This window comes from Myxocyprinus asiaticus, chromosome 21 (genome assembly GCF_019703515.2).
Source record: "Myxocyprinus asiaticus isolate MX2 ecotype Aquarium Trade chromosome 21, UBuf_Myxa_2, whole genome shotgun sequence".
In the NCBI taxonomy this organism is placed as follows: Eukaryota; Metazoa; Chordata; class Actinopteri; order Cypriniformes; family Catostomidae; genus Myxocyprinus; species Myxocyprinus asiaticus.
Window position 1 is genome coordinate 24,527,016 of NC_059364.1, and position 19,636 is coordinate 24,546,651.

The following is a 19,636-nucleotide window of genomic DNA, read 5'->3' on the forward strand; positions in this document are numbered from 1 at the left end:
TATCCATACGACTACAGTGGTTTAATATGTCTTCTGAAGCTATGCAATCACTTTGGGTGAGATCAATATTTCAATCCTTTTTTTACTATAATATCCACTTTCATTGCCACTGTGAAAGTGAAAGTGGAAATTTATAGTAAAAAAAGACTGAATAACAAAATATGGTAGTACTCCATCAGTGACACCGGCCGCAGCCATGGCCATGCCCCACATCACGCTCGCGAAAATGGAGCCGCAAGATGAACCTGAAGACTTCATCGAGCTCTTTGAGCGGGTGGCTGAAGCATGGGGCTGGCCCAACACCCATTGGCAGCCCGATTGCTGCCCTTGCTGTCCGGCGAAGCACAGCTTGCTGCCCAACAACTGCAGGTCGCAAGTATCCTGGAGTATGCGGACCTAAAGCGGGCCATCTTGCAGTGGGTTGGCCACAATCCGAAATAACACCAGCAACACTTCTGCACCCTGCTGTTCAGTGAATTCGGTCACCCGTTTGCCTTTGCCCAACAGCTCTGTGATGCCTGTCGAAGGTGGGTGCTGGCAGAGGATCGCAACGCCGGAGCTGTTATCGATTTTGTGGTACTGGAACAGTTCGCCAGCAGGCTACTGAAATGGACGGCGGAGTGGGTCCAGTGTCATCGCCCGGCATCACTGAAGGAGGCAATCCAGCTGGCTGAGGACCATTTGGCGGTGTATTCGGGGGCCAGCGAGCCCTCTTCTTCTCTCTCTCTCTCTCTCTCTTGCTCTCCCTCTCTCTCTCATCCCTCCCCCTCTCCTTCCCTTCACCCTGTTCCTATTCCCTGGAAACAGGGAATTCCTACCCCAAAACCGGTTACCCGGTCCTGTGGGCCATTCAACCCGCCAGTTTTCCCTAACCCTCTCTGCTCTCTGCCACAGGATGGTGAGTGGGTGTAAAATCTGGGCCAGTCTGCTGGAGCTGCAGGGAACCTGGGCATTTCCAGGACCGATGCCCCACGATAGAGGTGGAGACATTGGTCCGGGTCCCCGACGCACCACAGGCCACCCCTGATCGAGCAGAAACTTACTGGATACCTGAGAGTATTAAGGGGTACATATCAAGACTTGGTGGATTCAGGTTGTAAACCAACCTCCATTCACCAAAGCTTGGTTCAATCTGAGGCTTTGGATACAAGCCGACGGGTGAAGGTAAGGTGTGTGCACGGGGATATTCAAAATTACCCTGTGGTGACGGTCACTATTCAATTTCAGGGCCAAAAACAGTATCGAGGCTTCGGTTAATTCCCGCCTCTCCCATCCGCTAATCTTGGGAATGAATTGGCTGGCATTTACTACTTTATTAAGGGGAATGTGTGTGGATGGGTCCTGCAACAAAGCGTATCAGTGTGTGTGTGTGATTCGCTGGCTGGGGAGGCGGTGCCAGGGCCTTCTACGTCAGCTCCACATCAGGAGGACGTAAGGGAGAAGGAAGTCTCGGCTTCCCCAGCCCTTAGAGGATTCCCTGCTGGGGATTTCCCTCTGGAGCAGATGCGAGATGAGACCCTTAGGCATGCCTTTGACCAAGTGAAAGTGATTGATGGTCAACACCTCCAGCCAGATATTGCACTCGCATATCCGTATTATTCAGTTATCAAGGACTGGCTATATTGAGTGTCGCAGGACGCTCAGACAAAGGAGGATACAACCCAAATGTTATACCGCGGAGCCGTTGGGAAATTTTATTCCAGATGGCTCATTATAATCTGATGGTGGGTCACTAAGGGCAGGAAAAGTCACTGAACCGTCTAACGGTCTGTTTCTATTGGCCAGGCATTCACGGGGATGTTCGCAGGTGGTGTGCTGCATGCCGTGAATGTCAGCTGGTGAATCTGCTGGTCATACCAAGAGCGCCATTGCGCCCCCTTCCATTGATCGAGGTCCCCGTTCGAAAGAATTGGCACAGACCTCGTTGGGCCATTAGAGTGGACGGCATGCGGGCATCGCTTTGTGTTTGTTCTGGTGGACTACACAACGCGATATCCGGAAGCAGTGCCTCTGCGCAACATCTCAGCATGAAGTGTTGCAGAGGCACTCTTCAGAATAATCTCCCGAGTGGGGATTCCGAAAGAAATCCTCATTGATCATGGCACTACATTTATGTCACGTACACTACGCGAACTGTACGAATTACTGGGGATTAAATCGATTCTGACCAGCATATATCACCCCCAAATGGACGCTTGGTCAAACGATTTAATCAGACACTAAAGAATATGATTCCTAAGTTTGTGCACGAAAATGCTCGAAATTGGGACAAGTGGCTCGAGCCCCTATTATTTGCAGTACGAGAGGTCCCGCAAGCCTCTACGGCAGGGGTCAGGGACCTTTTTTCACAAAGGAGCCAATTTTTTATTTTTTTTTGGTTGATGCATTTTTTCGAAAGGGCCATAGCACAAATGAATAATTTACTATTTTCAAAAACAACGTTTTTCAATAAAATAAAATGATTATATTGCCCATAGACTACTCAAAACCAAACAAATATGCAAAAATGAATAGGTAATATGTTGCAATATGGAACTGAGTACACGTATTTTTGCCGGTCTCCATAAAATTACTTTCATTGTTCATGAAAATGTAACTTCCCTTTCGGGCTGGGCAATATGTAAAAATATTTTAATGATAATCGCCTTTAAAATATCGCGATATCCGATTATATGGTCAATCCCCCCGCCAAGGGTCAGTGAATATTTTTGCTTTTATTGATTTTGCTTTAAAATTTAAATACATTTATTGAAACACGAAAAACTTAAACAAAAGACATTTCTAAATTCAAATTGCACTTTAAACAAAATGGAAAAACAATTAAAATAACTAAATGGTAAAAAAATCTTATATATAACCATCTCCCCAAATCCAAACATTTACCATCTCCAATGGCCCCATTTGCCATCACGCAAGCATCCGACAACGACAACAAGTGGAAAATTACAAATAGCCTACAAATTAAGAACTAAAGACAATTATAATTGTAAAGATAATTATAATAATCATCATAATAAATAAGCCTAATAAATTCCCTTGTGTTCTCACAAAATGCTGCCAAATGTGTTGTTATTGAATGTGTTTGTATTGCGTTTTGGTAATACAGTTAATGCTGCCTAAAGGTAATAAAACAGAACTCAATTTCAGGTTCAAGGTGACTTGTATTACTTTAAGATTTAATCACTTTCGTCTTTGTTTCTTTAATACAAAGATTCCTGTATATATTACTGAACCTACAGAGTTGCATTCACAATGTGTAAGAGCAACTGCTCCATGGAAATAAAACAAACTAAACTCACAGCACCTCACGAGATAATCGGAGATCATTTGCAGCATTCTCATAGACTACATTATTCTTGCAAACAGTTTTCAGTCGAATGCGACAGAGAAAAAGGAGTGATAACTCTTTACATGTGCTTGCTCCACGAGACCGGGTCCCGATGCATGCCTCTGAACAAACAGCGAATCAGACACGGGCATTGACGGCTTTTCTTTTGTCTGTTCTTAAAAATATAATAAAGCGTGTTTCTTCAAGCATGTGTATTTTTGACTAACAGCATTTCTTTTCATGTGTCACTCAAGGAAGTCTTACAGATCACCCACCTGTTGCGGATAGATGAGCAAAATTACTCGCGCATGAAATACCTGCATTTGAACGAGGAGCTTGCGAACTGGATTGAGCCTCGTCGCATTTGGAGTGTGGCGGGTGCTATTTTTTCACCCTGGGTGCACATAAAAAATAACAAACATTCATAAAATTGCTCGTAGAAAATATTCTTAACAGCTAAGATCAACAGTTACTGGGAAACGAGGCCCAGAACTATATGTACTGTATGTGCGTGTCTTGGAGAAGCGCTTTCATTGAACTCGTGAATAGCAGAGCTCACTTCGCATACATATCAAATCAGATGCACATCGGCGGCTTTTCTTTTGTCTGTTCTTCAAAATATAATCACATTTCGTCAAACACGTGTCTTTGTGTCTAAATTCATGTAATATATCTGTAATGGTTAAAAATGGGAAAGGAGGAGGTGGGAACCATCTGAACAGTCAAAGTAATATTTTAATAAGAACTTAAACAAAAAGACACAAACATAAATACACACACACTGCGTGTGGCTCTCTCTCTCCCAAACTGCTGCATCCGACTGCATTTATCCCTCTCCTCAGCTGATTAGCCCGATTGGGGGCCGGGCGTGCGTAGTCATAGCCTGGCCCCGCCCTCCTCCTCGTCACAATATCATTCCGAGAAGTCTTACAGGTCGCCTTCCACAGTGGCTGGTACATCGGCAAAATACTCCGCATGAAAATCTGCATTTGGCAGGCGTTCAATTAAAACTTTATTCACCAGGAGTAGGCTGTATGACAAATTCGGAAGAAAGGAAATCAAAACAGTGTCACTGACTTCAAGCTTTGCCATCGCACCCACACTTTCTGCAAGAAAATTATCTGTAGAAAGTTTTAAACGATCATGTGTTGGTGAATGGTGAGTAACAAAGAGCCACTTGTGGCTCTTGAGCCATAGGTTCCTGACCCCTGCTCTACAGGGTTCCCCCCATTTGAATTATTGTACGGGTGTCAACTGTGCGGCGTACTCGACGTCCAGTGGGAAAATTGGGAGGAGGGACCTTCAAACAGCAAAAACAAAATTCAATACGTTCTTGACGTGAGAGCAAAACTCCACACACTGGGGCAATTAACACAGGAAAATTTGCTCCAGGATAAGAACGTCAAAGCCGGCTGTATAATAGGGGAACTTGGCAATGGGAATTTACACCTAGAGATAAAGTTCTTGTATTACTCCCCACATCGAGCTCTAAATTACTCGCCAAGTGGCAAGGATCCTTTGAGGTCACACGGCGAGTCGGGGAAATCAATTATGAGATTAAATGAACAGATAGAGGCAGAGCATGCCAGATTTACCACCTAAATCTCCTAAAACTGTGGAGAGAGGCGGTCCCCGTGACTTTGGCGATGGTGGTTCGGGAGAGGGAGGAGCTCAGACTGGAGATGAACTTAAAAGCCACCGATTGAGTCACCCTGGTCAATTGTGGAGACCACCTCTCACCATCACAAGTCACGAAGGTTGCCAGGTTGCAAGGAGAATTCTCCGATGTGTTCTCGCCTCTTCCTGGTCGTACGAATCTCATAGAGCACCATATCGAAACGACCCCAGGGGTATCGGTAAGCAGTCATCCCTACCGATTACCCGAGCACAAAAAAGAAGTGGTTCGTGAAGAATTAAAGGCCATGCTAGATATGGGGTAGTAGAAGAATCCCACAGTGCCTGGGACATCCCGTTGGTGCTGGTTCTGAAGAGTGACGGCTCGGTCTGGTTCTGTGTGGATTATAGAAAGGTCGATGCAGTGTCTTAATTTGATGCGTACTCAATGCCTCGGATTGATGAACTGCTCGATCGGTTAGGTGCGACTCGCTTTTAATTCGACACTGGATTTAACGAAGGGATATTGGCAGATCCTCTTGTCCCTTGGAAAGACAGCATTTTCCACACCGTTTGGATTACACCAATTCGTGACGCTTCCGTTCTGGTTATTCAGGCCCCGGCTTCATTTCAGCGGCTCATGGACCGAATCCTCAGACCGCACGCTGCTTACGACGCTGCCTATCTGGATGATATCACTATTTACAGTAATGATTGGCAGCGGCACCTGCAGCATCTGAGGGCTGTCCTGAGGTCATTGAGATGAGCAGGCCTCACGGCAAACCCAAACAAGTGCGCAACTGGGTATTCACGTTGTGCTGAAAAGCAAACTGCTTTGTGTTAAGCTGAAAAGTGGAAAAATAAAGATTAACATGGACTGTTCACCTGGCCCATGCTTTCTCCTTCAAAATAGCAAGAGATTTGTCACAGTGATTTAAAAAAAAAAATCCACTATATGTCCCTTTCGGCTTACCGTAGTTCAGTGCACATTTTGTATGGGTGGTTTAAGTTAGTTTAGAAGATAGAAGGCTGTAAATAGGCAAAAGTAGGTTGGCCAAAGTTTTTGAGTTTCATGGAATCATGTCTTAATGAAAAAGTATGGCAAATGCCTAGCTTGTGACTTAAAGTTCGCAAATTCCTCGATAACATCTTGTGGCAGCGGGGGCGTGGTCGAGTGTTCATATGAGGAGAGAGAGAAAGCGGTAAGGGTGCACACACCTGAGCGCTATAATGTCTAACACCTGTTTCTGGTTGCAGTAAGCACTGGGGAGAGCGATATAAGGAGGAACCACACCAGCGAGAAGCATAGAGACAGACCTACGAAGACAAGTGTGTAAAAAGTGACTGCTGAAAAGCAAACCATTATAAGTATATATATATATATATATATATATATATATATATATATATATATATATATATATATATATATATATATATATATAGACTCAAGATGGCGCTGAATATGGCTGCTGCGTTGCGAGCTCCGTCACAACACTGTAGTGTTTTGTTTGTTTTGTTTACAGTTCTTATGTTTTTTGTACTGAATGTTGTCTGCCTTATTGTCTACGACAGACAAACACTTTTGGACATTGGTTCAGCAATTATACACCGCAAACCGGACTTCAAATTCCTCAATGCCGACCCGCTGTTTACAAACACGCCAGCGGAGCCCTTTGTCTGGGCTGCCCGGCCGCAGAAATGCAGGAGGAAAAGGGGAAACAGAGCTGGCGTTCTCATCAGAGTAAGCGGGCAGAAACTGAAACAGGAAGCACCCACCCTCAGAACGATCCAATGTTGGTCGGACCAATCAGACTCTATGCTACAAGACTGTTTTGATCACGCGGACTGGGAGATGTTCCGGTCCGCCTCTGATGACGACATCGAGCTTTACGCTGATAGCGTAACGTGTTTCATCAGAAAGTGTGTAGAGGACGTCGTTCCGACCAGAACAATACGGATCTATCCGAATCAGAAACCTTGGATTAATAGCGAATTAATTCCGGGAATGTGGAGGAGCATAAACAGGCCAGTTATGCCCTCCAAAAAGATCAGCAAAACGTCAGTACAGGAACAAGATTGAAGGACAGTTTAACACCACCAACTCTAGAAGCATGTGGCAGGGAATTAACATCATCACGGACTTTAAAGGGAATAAAAACTACACCGCGAACACCGCTGCCTCTCTCCCGGATGAGCTAAATACTTTTTATGCTCGTTTTGAGGGAAATAATACTGCCCTCGCGGAGAGAGCTCTCGCGGCCGAAGCTACAGAGGTTAGTTCACTCTCCGTCTCTGTAGCGGATGTAACCCGATCCTTCCGACGGGTGAACATCCGCAAAGCCATGGGTCCAGACGGCATTCCGGGCCGCGTCATCAGAGCGTGCGCGAACCAACTGGCTGGTGTTTTTACAGACATTTTCAACCTTTCCCTCTGTAGTCCCCACATGCTTTAAAACGTCCACCATTGTGCCTGTTCCAAAGCAATCCAAAATAACTTGCTCAAATGACTGGCGTCCTGGTGCTCTGACCCCCATCATCAGCAAATGCTTTGAGAAACTAATCAGAGATTACATCTGCTCTGTGCTGCCTCTCTCACTTGACCCATTGCAGTTTGCTTACAACAACAACCGCTCCACTGATGATGCCATTGCATCTACAATACACACTGCTCTCTCCCACCTGGAAAAAAAGAACACTTATGTGAGAATGCTGTTTGTAGACTACAGCTCAGCATTCAACACCATAGTGCCCTCCAAGCTTGATGAGAAACTCCGGGCTCTGGGCTTAAATAGCTTGTTGTGCAGCTGGATCCTGGACTTCCTGTCAAGCAGACGCCAGGTGGTTAGAATAGGCAGCATCATCTCCTCATCACTGACCCTCAACACTGGAGCCCCGCAGGGCTGTGTTCTCAGCCCACTCCTGTATTCCCTGTACACACATGACTGTGTGGCAACACACAGCTCCAATGCCATCAAGTTTGCTGATGATACGACGGTGGTAGGTCTGATCACTGACAGTGATGAAACAGCCTACAGAGAGGAGGTGCACACTCTGACACACTGGTATCAGGAGCACAACCTCTCCCTCAACATCAGTAAGACAAAGGAGCTTGTGGTGGACTTTAGGAGAAGAGATAGAGAACACAGTCCCATCACCATCAATGGAGCACCAGTGGAGAGAGTCAGCAGCTTCAAGTCCTGGGTGTCCACATCACTGAGGAACTAACATGGTCCATCCACACTGAAGCCGTTGTGAAGAAGGCTCATCAGTGCCTCTTCTTCCTGAGATGGCTGAGGAAGTTTGGTATGAACCGCCACATCCTCACACGGTTCTACACCTACACTGTAGAGAGCATCCTGACTGGCTGCATCACTGCCTGGTACAGCAATAGCACCGCCCACAACCGCAAAGCACTGCAAAGGGTGGTGCGAACTGCCAGACACATCATCGGAGGTGAGCTTCCCTCCCTCCAGGACATATATACCAGGCGGTATGTGAAAAAAGCTCGGAGGATCATCGGAGACTCCAGCCACCCGAGCCATGGGCTATTCTCACTGCTACCATCAGGCAGGTGGTATCGCAGCATCAGGACCCACACCAGCCGACTTCATGACAGCTTCTTCCCCCAAGCAATCAGACTTTTGAACTCTTGATCTCCCACGATCAAATACATCAGCACTGCACTTTATTACTCTTATATCTCACACCGGACTGTCATAAATTATATTATTATTATATTATATTCTCTCTTAACAACTTACTATCAACCGACAGCCTGAATGTCAATACAGTACAATACAACCTACTGTACATTCTATATATACTATATATACTTTTTTTTATTGTATAATGTGTATTCTATATTGTGTGTATTGTATACTGTACATTGTATGTTATTATTTGTATATTGTGTTGTGTGTAATTATGTGTATATTAGATTTTAAACTGTGTTGTAAATCTGATGTTTATTGTAAATTGTCTCATCACTGTCACGACTACTATGTTGCTTGGAACTGCACCCCAGAATTTCACACACTATTGCACTTGTGTATATGGTTGTGTGACAATAAAAGTGATTTGATTTGATTTTATATATATATATAAATATGTGGTACTTACTACATCTGGATGGACCCACTCAAACATTTTTTTTTACAATATCTCATCAAGACAGGAATGTTAACTAGACACAGCTGCAATCGTATGTTGCGAGGACTCTTCTTGTATGCGCGGAAATACAGTATATTACATGAATGCTGGAAAGTAGCCGCAAACAAGTGTCGTGCCTTAGAGTACATTATGCTCAAGGGTTCAGTCAGTAGCTCTCCAGTTATTGGTTGCAAGAGCAGCTGAATGAAATGGAATGGGGTCTCCTTTACAGAGCTGTAACTGGACACAGTGTCTTTTAAAAATGGAGATGCATGACAACGACCAAAGACATCTGTCTAGTGCATGTTTATATACAAAAATAATTCAAAATAGTTCAGATGGGTCCCCTTTGGTGTTCAAGAATAGTTAATAGCCAGCCATGCAACACTAGACTTCTCTGTCCTGCTTTCTCTCTGTTTACGAAATGAGCACCAGTTGGCGTGAGCACTAAGATGAATAAATGTAAATGAGCAATGTCTCATGATGTCATGAACACACAGATTTCAAAACTAGATGTTTCAGCAGGGTGGTTACTATAAATTACTTTTTAGACTGGGGAGGAAGTTTAAGTTCTAAAAATAACAGTATGTTTTTATAGCACAGTTACCTCTTATATGTCTAAATATCAAGGAAATTTTGATTCTCCATTTCATGACCCCTTTAAATCAAGAGTAATTTGTGTCCATGAACCTTTTAAACTGACAATTTGATTCAAACAATAAAATCTGTCAGTACTGAAATTTGAACGCATTACAAATTACTTCAGCTTGTTGTATTCAGGGCTGTGGTGCTCTGGTCTGATTCAGAAAAGTGTTATGATAGCAAGGAGGACCTTCAGGAAGAGAGGAAGGGTGGAGAGCTCACACTTGATGAGAACATTCGACTTTGCTGCGCACAAAACAATAGCTAACATCTCTCGAGTAGGCTTTTTTTTTCATAAGCCTTCCTGCTCTGAATCCCACCCACCACTTCTGCTGTGGAAGAGGGGGTTGGGAGGAGCATTGGCCCAAAATTTGCAGGGCTTTTGGCTTCTTCTGCAGGAAGCAAAGCAATGCCCTCACAGCAAACTTAAGTATTATAGTAGTGCCAAGCTATTTGGCAATGTAAAACCTGCCTGAACTGAACAGCATACTTTATTCTCATGCAATGTAAAGTAGAAAGGGAACCATAGGTTGTTAGTGTGTACTTTTTAACTAAAATAAAATAAGTAAATTATTGGTTCCAGAGAACACTGTAGCTCAAAAGTAAAAAGAATGTAGGCCTAATTTAAATAAAACAGATGTATGTATGTATGTGATATATATATATATATATATATATATATATATATATATATATATATATATATATATATATATATAATCTTTATGCAAATTATAATGTATTGAATCTATCAATTATGGACGATCTTTACTTTTAACCTAAATATTTACACTATAAACACTACTTAGAGGAAGGGTTTCAAAATCAGGGAGCCTACTTTTTTTTATAGACAATTATCAACAAACCATTTCATAAACTAGGTTTCATTTGAAAAAGAAAAAAAGATGCTGCCTTCTACACTAGAAAGCAGGCCAAAAATAGCATGAACACTCGCAATACGTTATTTTAGCATGAGGTCACTTTTGGCCACAACTTTTTTTTACGAACATACATTTCCAAGCTTTAAGAAGGGCTGTAGCAAGGAGGGGCTTGAAACTTCCTCCTTATGACCTCTGACTGTTACAATCTGCAAAAAAGGAATGACTGGCATTTCAATTCGGAGTATTAGAGCATGCCTGCGTTTCTTATGCGTTAACAAAGTATGGCAAAGCTCTTTTGAGAAGCACATCTCAGATTTGGAGAAGTGAAATGACTCTTCTTGTATGTCGATCATGTGGGCAATCGTGTTACAGAAGTTCTTGGGGCGTCGTATGATTTTTGCTTAGCGGCCCATTGAAGAGAGGCATGGGTCAGACATCTGTCTCCAGCTTGTCTCAGAAGAGAACGAGCGGTAAGTGTCTGAAGGGCTTGTTCAGTGGGTTGCTTTTTACTCACCCACGGTCCGCTATCTCATTAGACGCTCAGGGAGCGGACGTATGGGGTTGTTAAGTCCGTATTAGTCGTCTATATGTTTTCATAATAATATCTTGACGTTTGTACATTGGCTTTCAACTTTTTCTACACGGCAAACGACGCGACAAACTAGAACGATGCCATTATAAGCAAAAAAAGTTGTCTAAAAGCCAGCGTTAGAGGGCCGTCCTCTCCGAACGCGCTGTTTATCAATTGTTTTCCTATGTAAACATTCGCTAGACGGACGTCTTTGACTCTTGCGTCGCGTCAGCTGTTGTTTCAGCTACTCGCGTTTTTTAGACGGCGTGTCAGGTTATAAAGAACGCTAACCTTTAAGAACGTGTTTCGAGACACTTTCGTTCTGTGATATTCCTTGAGCTGCGTCTATATTTTTTCCTTTTTTTTTTTTTTTTTTTTTAGCGCAATAAGGCGTTCGGTCTGAACGGCCATGTACAGTGTACAGTCAATAAGAGGGCATTTTTCTCGAAAGATTAAGACTGTCAATCTCGTTTTGAAAAGCGCATCTATTGTTTTGAATTGAAGCATTTTTGTTTACTGTTAATTAAGTTAATTTCTACTTTGAAGAGGACGAAGAAACATAAATATGTGTTGGCACATGTACTCAGGAAATGATTGTTTCATTCTGTTCTTTTGTTGTAGACTTTGTCGTAATATGATAGAGGATACTGTTGCATTGTTTGTGTCAACTAACTATTATGTATAATTTACTTCCTAATTACTGTCAAGTCAAAGTGTGTAGTGTTTTTGATCCATTATCAAAACCTGCATCAAAACAGTTGGATTCACAGACTGGTTCTGGTTTCAATTCAAGAGGATGTTCAGCTCATCGGGTGATAATGAAGAATGCTGATTCCAAGCTGTTTTTTAAGCAAATACAACACAAAAGGTGTGTTAAGCTACAATCAAGTTCAAACTCATTTCAAACAAGTACACAGTGCATTGAAATTGTAATCTTATGCTTCTTCCTGCACCAACTGTTTAATCACGAGATCTACCACTACATTAATTTCCCCACAATTTCCATTATAGCCCAAGTGCTGTGATGTAAAAACATCCGTGACCTTTTAGTTTACCAGGTCTCCAAGGAAAGAATCAGTGTGTGTTTGAATGAACAAGCATGTAACTGATACCATGTCATAATTTACATATTTTTAATTTGGTCCAATATGTATTAGAGTATTTGATGCGGAAAGTCACCGAAATGAAATGTGAACAACAAAAAATACACTTTAATATCTTAAGGAAATTAATAATCTTTGTGTAATATGACAAAGCAAAAATGTAGTCAATTAGCACAGAATTAACTTTATTTAGAAATAATTTGATACTCACTTTGGTTAGGCATGGTACTATTTTTTTCTGATCATTTTGTAGGAGAGTCCATTGCAGACCATTATGAGCATAAGCGTTTCCGTTCTGTCAATAGGGGAACAAAGTGTTCACTGAAATTGGTCTATTGTTTTTTTTTTTTTTTCTTGGCAATATGAGGAACAGAGGCAGGATTATAAGTCTGAAATGCTGCTAGCTCATGTTAATACAAACCCAGATTTAGTTGATATAGCCTTGAACAAAGCATTTACCTGATGCCAAAAAACAGGTTGCAATCGCTTCAAGTCGGAGATTAAGTTCTAAGAGTAAGTAATACAGCAATTAGAATGATTCTCAACTGATGTTTAGAAGTCAAAGTATCTTTTTTGCAGCATCACACTTAACCCTGATCACTCTTCATAGCCGCTCTGTGTTTATTTTTTAGAACCGTAAGGCAAGTGAAATGAATGATTGTTCTATAAGAAATATGCAGTCAAAAATGTTGGTATGAGCAGCACTGAAATATGACTCCACTGAGCTTTTTAACAGTTAAGTCTCACATGCCTCCTTTAGAGGCTTATTGTTTAAATAACTACTGCCTTTTGTTTTCACTGAATCATGATTATCTGTTACGTTTCAAATATTTCAGTGTTCTCCCCTTTTAACAGAGGAAGTGAGCCATTCAGTCATTATATTATTGTACACACACAAAAGTAATGTACTACATAATGTCCACATGAGATTCATACTACTGTTCAAAATTCAGACTAAAAGTATTTGGACACTTCCTGGTTGCAAGCATGGATCTGATTTAATTTAATGCACCTCTGGTTACTATTTTGGACAACAGTGTGAACTTGAGGGCAACTGATGTCATACATCTTCTAAAACTGACCACTTTTTGTAAAATAAAAATAAAAAAGGTATAGCATCCTTTGTTTGTAGATGCCACTTGGTTTGATATTTTATGTAATTAAACGATTCATACTTTTCTAAGTGTGATTTAAGTGTCCAAATACATTTAGGGCCACTGTAAGTACATTTTATTGTTTCAAGCATTTTCAGTGCCCTCCCCTTTTAATTGATGATATGAGCAATTCAGTCACTGAAAGTCTGTACACACTAAGGAACACCTGTACACTTTCTTATTCATGCGATTATCTTATCAGCCAATCGTGTGGCAGCAGTGCAGTGCATAAAAGCATTCAGATACGGGTCAGGAGCTTCAGTTAATGTTCACATCAGCCATCAGAATGGGGAAAAAAATCTCAGTGATTTCGACCATGGCATGATTGTTGGTGCCAGACGGGCTGGTTTGAGTATTTCTGTAACTGCTGATCTCCTGGGATTTTCATGTACAAAAGTCTAGAGTTTACTCAGAATGGTGCCAAAAACAAAAAACATCCAGTGATGGGCAGTTCTGCAGATGGAAACACCTTGTTGATGAGATAGGTCAACGGAGAATGGCCAGACATGATCGAGCTGACAGAAAGGCTACGGTAACTCGGATGAACACTCTGTACAATTGTAGTGAGCAGAATAGCATCTCAGAATGTACAACACGTTGAACCTTGAGGCAGATGTGCTACAACAGCAGAAGACCACATCTGGCATTTTATTAGGACCATAGTATTCCTAATAAAGTGCTAAGTGAGTGTACATATTATTGTTTATTACAATCCATGCAAACTGGCATCTTTAAAGTAAGTTAATAATGTAGCTCTACCCTGCAGAATCCACAACGGTGCATCTGTGCCCTTCAGATGAATGATCCTTGTTCAGTTGTGAACCAGTTCCCTCTTTGTTTTAAAGGGTCTTGAAAACCCAAAACAAATATTTTGAGATGTAAACCGATATGTACAGGTTGCACATCATTGAAAACAATGATAGCACTCCTTATGTTTATTTTTTCGTTTTATTGAGCCATTTCGTTCTTCTGGTTTCAAAATGAAAGTTGAAGCAACTTCACAAAAATGAGGGATATGCATAAACTTCAGTTATGATTGATAAGACAGCACACATGTACATCACGATTCTGAGAGTTTCTGTAATGATAATGAACGCTTCCGTCCAATCACAGCACTGCCTCATGCATGAGCTGGAATTTCAGCCACAGCGGAGAATTCAAACTCATGGATGTAACAGCTTTTCAGGGCAGGCGTGAGACTTCAACAGCACTCGGGAAACAGACAGGAAGGTGGACTTTAACACTAAACACAATGATCAGATGTAAATCACTCCACAAAATGGACCACAGTCCATAACCGGACCAGTGCGGTCTTGTAAGGATAAATATCTATGAATTATTTTAAAGTCTTAAAGCAGTGCTGGTTTTGATGGTAATGTTTGCTCTGAGTGCTGTTCTCACTTCATTCTCAAAAGTTTGAACAAAATAACCAAATCTTTTTGCAGATTTGCAACTGTTCTATCGCTTTACCTCTTCACACTGTTAATATGCAATCCCAAACTCTTCATCTTCACTCATAATGTGAGGTTCTGCCATCTCTGTTTGTATTTTTTTGAAAGTAGCACTTCACCCCCCCCCCCCCCCAACATATTAACATATTTTCCCACCCCATTTGAGAGTCGTTTTTCAGTCCGAGGTGTGAAAACTTGGGGCTCAACTAGGGGGGTTTTGTGACCCTTTAAATGTAGGCTACTTGATCCTCTGAGGCTTGATCTCAGGGACTGTACTCATTACTGTGAGTTATGGAGGTATCAGAATCTTTTAACAATCCAATCAGAGGCCAAATGGCTGTTGACAGGCCAATGAAATCTGGGGTCAGTGGTTCCTTAGGGAGAATTGGTTAGTGAAGAAGCTCTTTGGCATTCTCATGGTGGTGGTAAAATGTCCATGGACATGCTGTCTGGCATATTCCTGTTGCACATGGCCACTAATGAAATTCCTCAGTGAAGTGTGAAAGACAAGCTTCGTGTTAGGGCCTCACACATTTCTGTGTGAAAACATCCAGCTTTATTGAGGTGTGTCCTGTTTGCTGGTAAACATTTGGAGGAGGGAATGTGGGTCACTGAGACTTTTCAGGATGTGTTGTGCTTAAGTGTTGCAGAAAGTTTTGCCCAGAGATGAAAACTCGAGTCTAAGACAAGTTGCAAAAAAAGTAATTTTTGGACTCAAGTAAGACTCGCAAGCATTTAACTTCAGATTTGACTTGGATTCCAAATTAGAACATTTTGAACAAAACAAAGAGAGAGAATTTTTTTTTTTTTTTTTTTTCTGAAAGTTGTGGCACTGTTTAGATAAAATGGAATATGTTACTTTTGTTTTTTGTTTTTTTTTGTGAATGTGCTATAATTAGCTTTTGTATTCAGTACTTGCTTCAAAACAATTCCAATAGCTTGTTTAATGTGCTGAGGTTTAAAGACATTGATGATAAAACAGGCAGGGGCGGATTTAGGCATTGGTGACATGGGCAACCGCTTGGGGTGGCATCTTGTGGGGGGCGGCACAGGGCGATATGAAATTTGTCTGATTAATTTTCAAACAGCTAATTACAATTATGATGATTAATTGTCTGTTTTGGAGCTCTCATGGTTATGACGATTAATTGTCCATTTTTGGGCTTTCACGATTGATGATTAATTGTCATACAAATTGTCATGCTTTTGTCATAGTTGTATGTGTGCTTCATAAACCTTAAGTCATTTTTTAAAACTTATGAATGCCAATAAATTTTATTTTTAAATGTCAAAATATTAAAAATACTTAAAATATCTGTCTCTCTTTTTGGTCAACTTTAGTCTTGGTCTATTTTACATTTACAATGTTGTTGTTGGAATTCAGCCAACCAGAATAGCTTTTTATTATATTATATTATATTATTACTACATATATATTTATATTAAATTATACAATAGTAAAATATTTCTATCCAAAATTCTTCACATTCACAAGTTACTTTAAGGATCTCCGATTAAACCTACAAGCCCTTATTTCACATGAAGAAAGACCTTTGAGATTCTGTGTTTCTCCATTCTATCATCTCTTTAGAAATAGAGTAAGTGGGTCAATTAACACTTTTTGTATGAACCCACAACGACACATAACATTTTCCATTACACGATGATTAAATTAAAGTGAAACTGAATGTTTTGCGTCCACTAAAATCCTCGTTTATATATTTTATATATATACTCGTATATATTTGAGTTTATCGTGAACCTCCGCCTGTTTGCATGAGTCCCATAAAGACCCCACAAAAAGAGTTTTGTGACAATTAGTCCATGAATATTAGCTTTCAGGCCATCTATATGCTAAAATTAACTTTTAGTAGATATACTCATTTAAAATTACAGTATTTCTTTTGCATGGAAATGGATAAAAAATATTGATGACTCATCTTGCACTACACAGATTTTTGTCCAATCAAATGCTCTCTAAAATGAGAATGTCCTTCCGTCCCTAATACCACTTGCCACCAACTAGCAAGTAGCAAATTATGATTAATGGCTGTGATGTAAACTAAAGGCTATTTGTTACTTAAAAAAGGAACAAGCCCTTCATTATGTCCTGCCCCAACTTTCTGTTTCGGTAAGAAATATGTTAACACAGGAAATAACACAGGGCCTGTGAAGTGTTTCCCTTGGTTCTTTTATGTCAGGTGTTCACTGTAGACAGAAGCATTCATTCACACTGAAATATTTCCTATTATAAAAACTTTTTGATTCCTTTGATTCCTTTTTATTCATTCCTCTTTTTTCATTCCTGTGATCACTTTTAGTGGAGGGACTGGAAAAATCATCTCTGGCCAACTGTGATGTGGTGGTTGGAAGCTCGCAGTCTCCTCAGCTCAAAGGAAAGGGGAAACTCTCGACTCTGGGCAAGATCTTTAAACCTTGGAAATGGAGGAAGAAAAGGACCAGTGATAAGTTCCAGGACCTCTCCAAAGGTATATCCCAATAGCATTTGTGAAAGCAAGATTTGTGGTACGCCACTGGCACATTCCCATTTATTAATAGGTGTTTTCGTGTCTTTTAATGCTTTGGGCAACACATTAAATTGTGTATGTTCATAATATAATAATTTTAGCACTAACCTCTTTCTTGCAGCTCTATTGTGAAAGTTTTTGCATCTTCCAGCATGGTATTCAGTTGGTGATAAAATACCATGTGGGATGGATATGGTACACATGGATCATAAAATGTTATTGCACACAAAAGATTACAGCTGTCAGCTGCATGCAATTTCATTGAACTCTTGAGAACCACCAGTGGCTGTATACAGTAATATCTTGATATAATAATATCTTGACATACTCTGTACCTTTCATCTCTATAGTTTTGGAGAGGAAAATATCCACCAGACAAACTCGAGAAGAGCTCATAAGGAAAGGTGTCCTTATACCAGACCAAGGTGAGAATCTTAATAAATGTGGTACTGAGACTTGAGTATATATTGTATGGCCAGAGCATCCATACATCCCTTGAGCTATTGTTCTATGGTGCAAAAGGGATAGTTCATCCAAAAATGAACATTTGTTGTTCCTCATGTTCCAGACCCAGACTTGATTTCGAGGAACATAAAAGGAGTAATGTTGAGGAATATATTGGCCACTCTTTTCCATATAATGAAAGTAAATGGAGACTTGGGCTGTTGAGCTTTGATATAGTTAAAAAAGAACTATTAAAGTATCATTCAAGTAGTTCATACTTCCAGGTCTTTTGAAGCCAGACAATAGCTTTGTTTAAGGAACAGTCTTTTAAAAGTCATTATTCATTGGAAATCATGCCTTTTGCTGTTTGAATCCACTTAAATATGGCATCACACAGGTCAGGTTTGACATTATTGATGTTGTGATGTCAATGCAACATGACCAGTTGTCACTAATGAAAAAACTGATGTGATGCGACTTATGGCACCATATTTGATTTGAGAGCTACAGCGTAGAGGCAGATTATCAGTAATAATTACCTAAATTTTGGTCTATTCCTCACACAAAGCTTTCGTATGGCTTTAGAATGCCTGGAATATACAACAAAAGTCATATGAGTTACATTTTTTTGTGTCATTTTGGAGCTTGACAGCCTGAGTCCCCATTCACTTTCACTATATGGAAAAAGTGAATAGGATATTCTTTAAAATAAAAACAATATTCAAATTTTGTGTTCCACGGAAGAAATAGAAGTCATACGCATTTGTAAATGGTAACTGAACTTTCATTTTTGGGTGAACTATTCCTTTAATATAAAACCAGAAGTCATACTACAGAAGTCTTCTCAGTTTGTTCAATGTAGGTTTTGTTTAAATAGTAGGTTATTAGGTTCTTTGTTAGCAAACAGACAGTTTTTATCCAAAGCGGCTTATAGTACATGTCCCTATAGTGACAGTTCCCAGGACAACAACCCAAGTTTTAATGCTTTGCTCAATGGCACACTGATTATTGGAGAACTTAGCATGTCTCTACTTTATAGAGAGTGCCAGTGGGTTAATAGACACAATCTTACCACCACCCAGTAAAGACAAATTCATTAGCCTTTTTTTAACTGTCCATAGCCACAGGTACCACTGAATAAGCAAATGAGAACAGCAGGAATCTTCTACTAGTAAAGATTGTCCATTTGTTCTGCTGCCCAAGAATTTTGTGAAATTTTTATTTTTTTTATTTTTCATTGAATAACTTCATTTATGTTCTCAGTATAATCAAAGCTATTCTCTACACACATCCAAATGGTTAAATTAACTTTCCATACATGTGAGAATAACAGAATCCCTGCAAATTTTCAGGCATAAAGAGTACTTGGATTAGTCATGAGAAAAATGGAATTTGCTTATTTTTGCATTTTTATAATTAGCTCTTCTTTTCAGGAGAAAACTTAATGAATTGCATGTTTACATCTATTGAGCCCTCAATCTTACATGTGAAGTTAAAGCACTTTATGTAATTTGCTCTGCATAAAAAATGTGAATGCAAACAAAATTTGCTCTGCTTTTGAACTAGCAAGCTATTTCAATGTGGAAGGAGTTTTACAATGCCAAGACTCATGTTGAATAGCATTGCTCAGTGGGAAAAGCATGGCACTAGCAACACCAAAGTCACAGGGTAAATTATCAAAGAACACATGTACTAATAAAATGCTAAAATGCTATTTGATAGCTTTAATGCACCGTAAGTCACTTTGGATAAAAGCATCTACCAAGTG

The 19,636-nt window shown here is 40.4% G+C and overlaps 1 protein-coding gene across 5 annotated transcripts in view; it reads left to right on the forward strand.

Annotated features, from left to right (window-relative positions):
* LOC127411809 (phosphatase and actin regulator 2-like) overlaps window positions 1-19,636 on the forward strand; it is a 55,104-nt gene that overhangs the window by 13,049 nt on the left and 22,419 nt on the right. For 3 of the 5 annotated variants that reach the window (XM_051647603.1, XM_051647607.1, XM_051647606.1), the window contains exons 2-3: window positions 17,218-17,385; window positions 17,775-17,849. In XM_051647603.1, coding sequence (XP_051503563.1) covers window positions 17,218-17,385; window positions 17,775-17,849 — 243 coding nt within the window. Of the gene's footprint in view, window positions 1-10,799; window positions 11,088-11,946; window positions 12,057-17,217; window positions 17,386-17,774; window positions 17,850-19,636 lie in introns of those variants that run through there. The other 2 variants (XM_051647605.1, XM_051647604.1) reach the window with 2 other exon arrangements.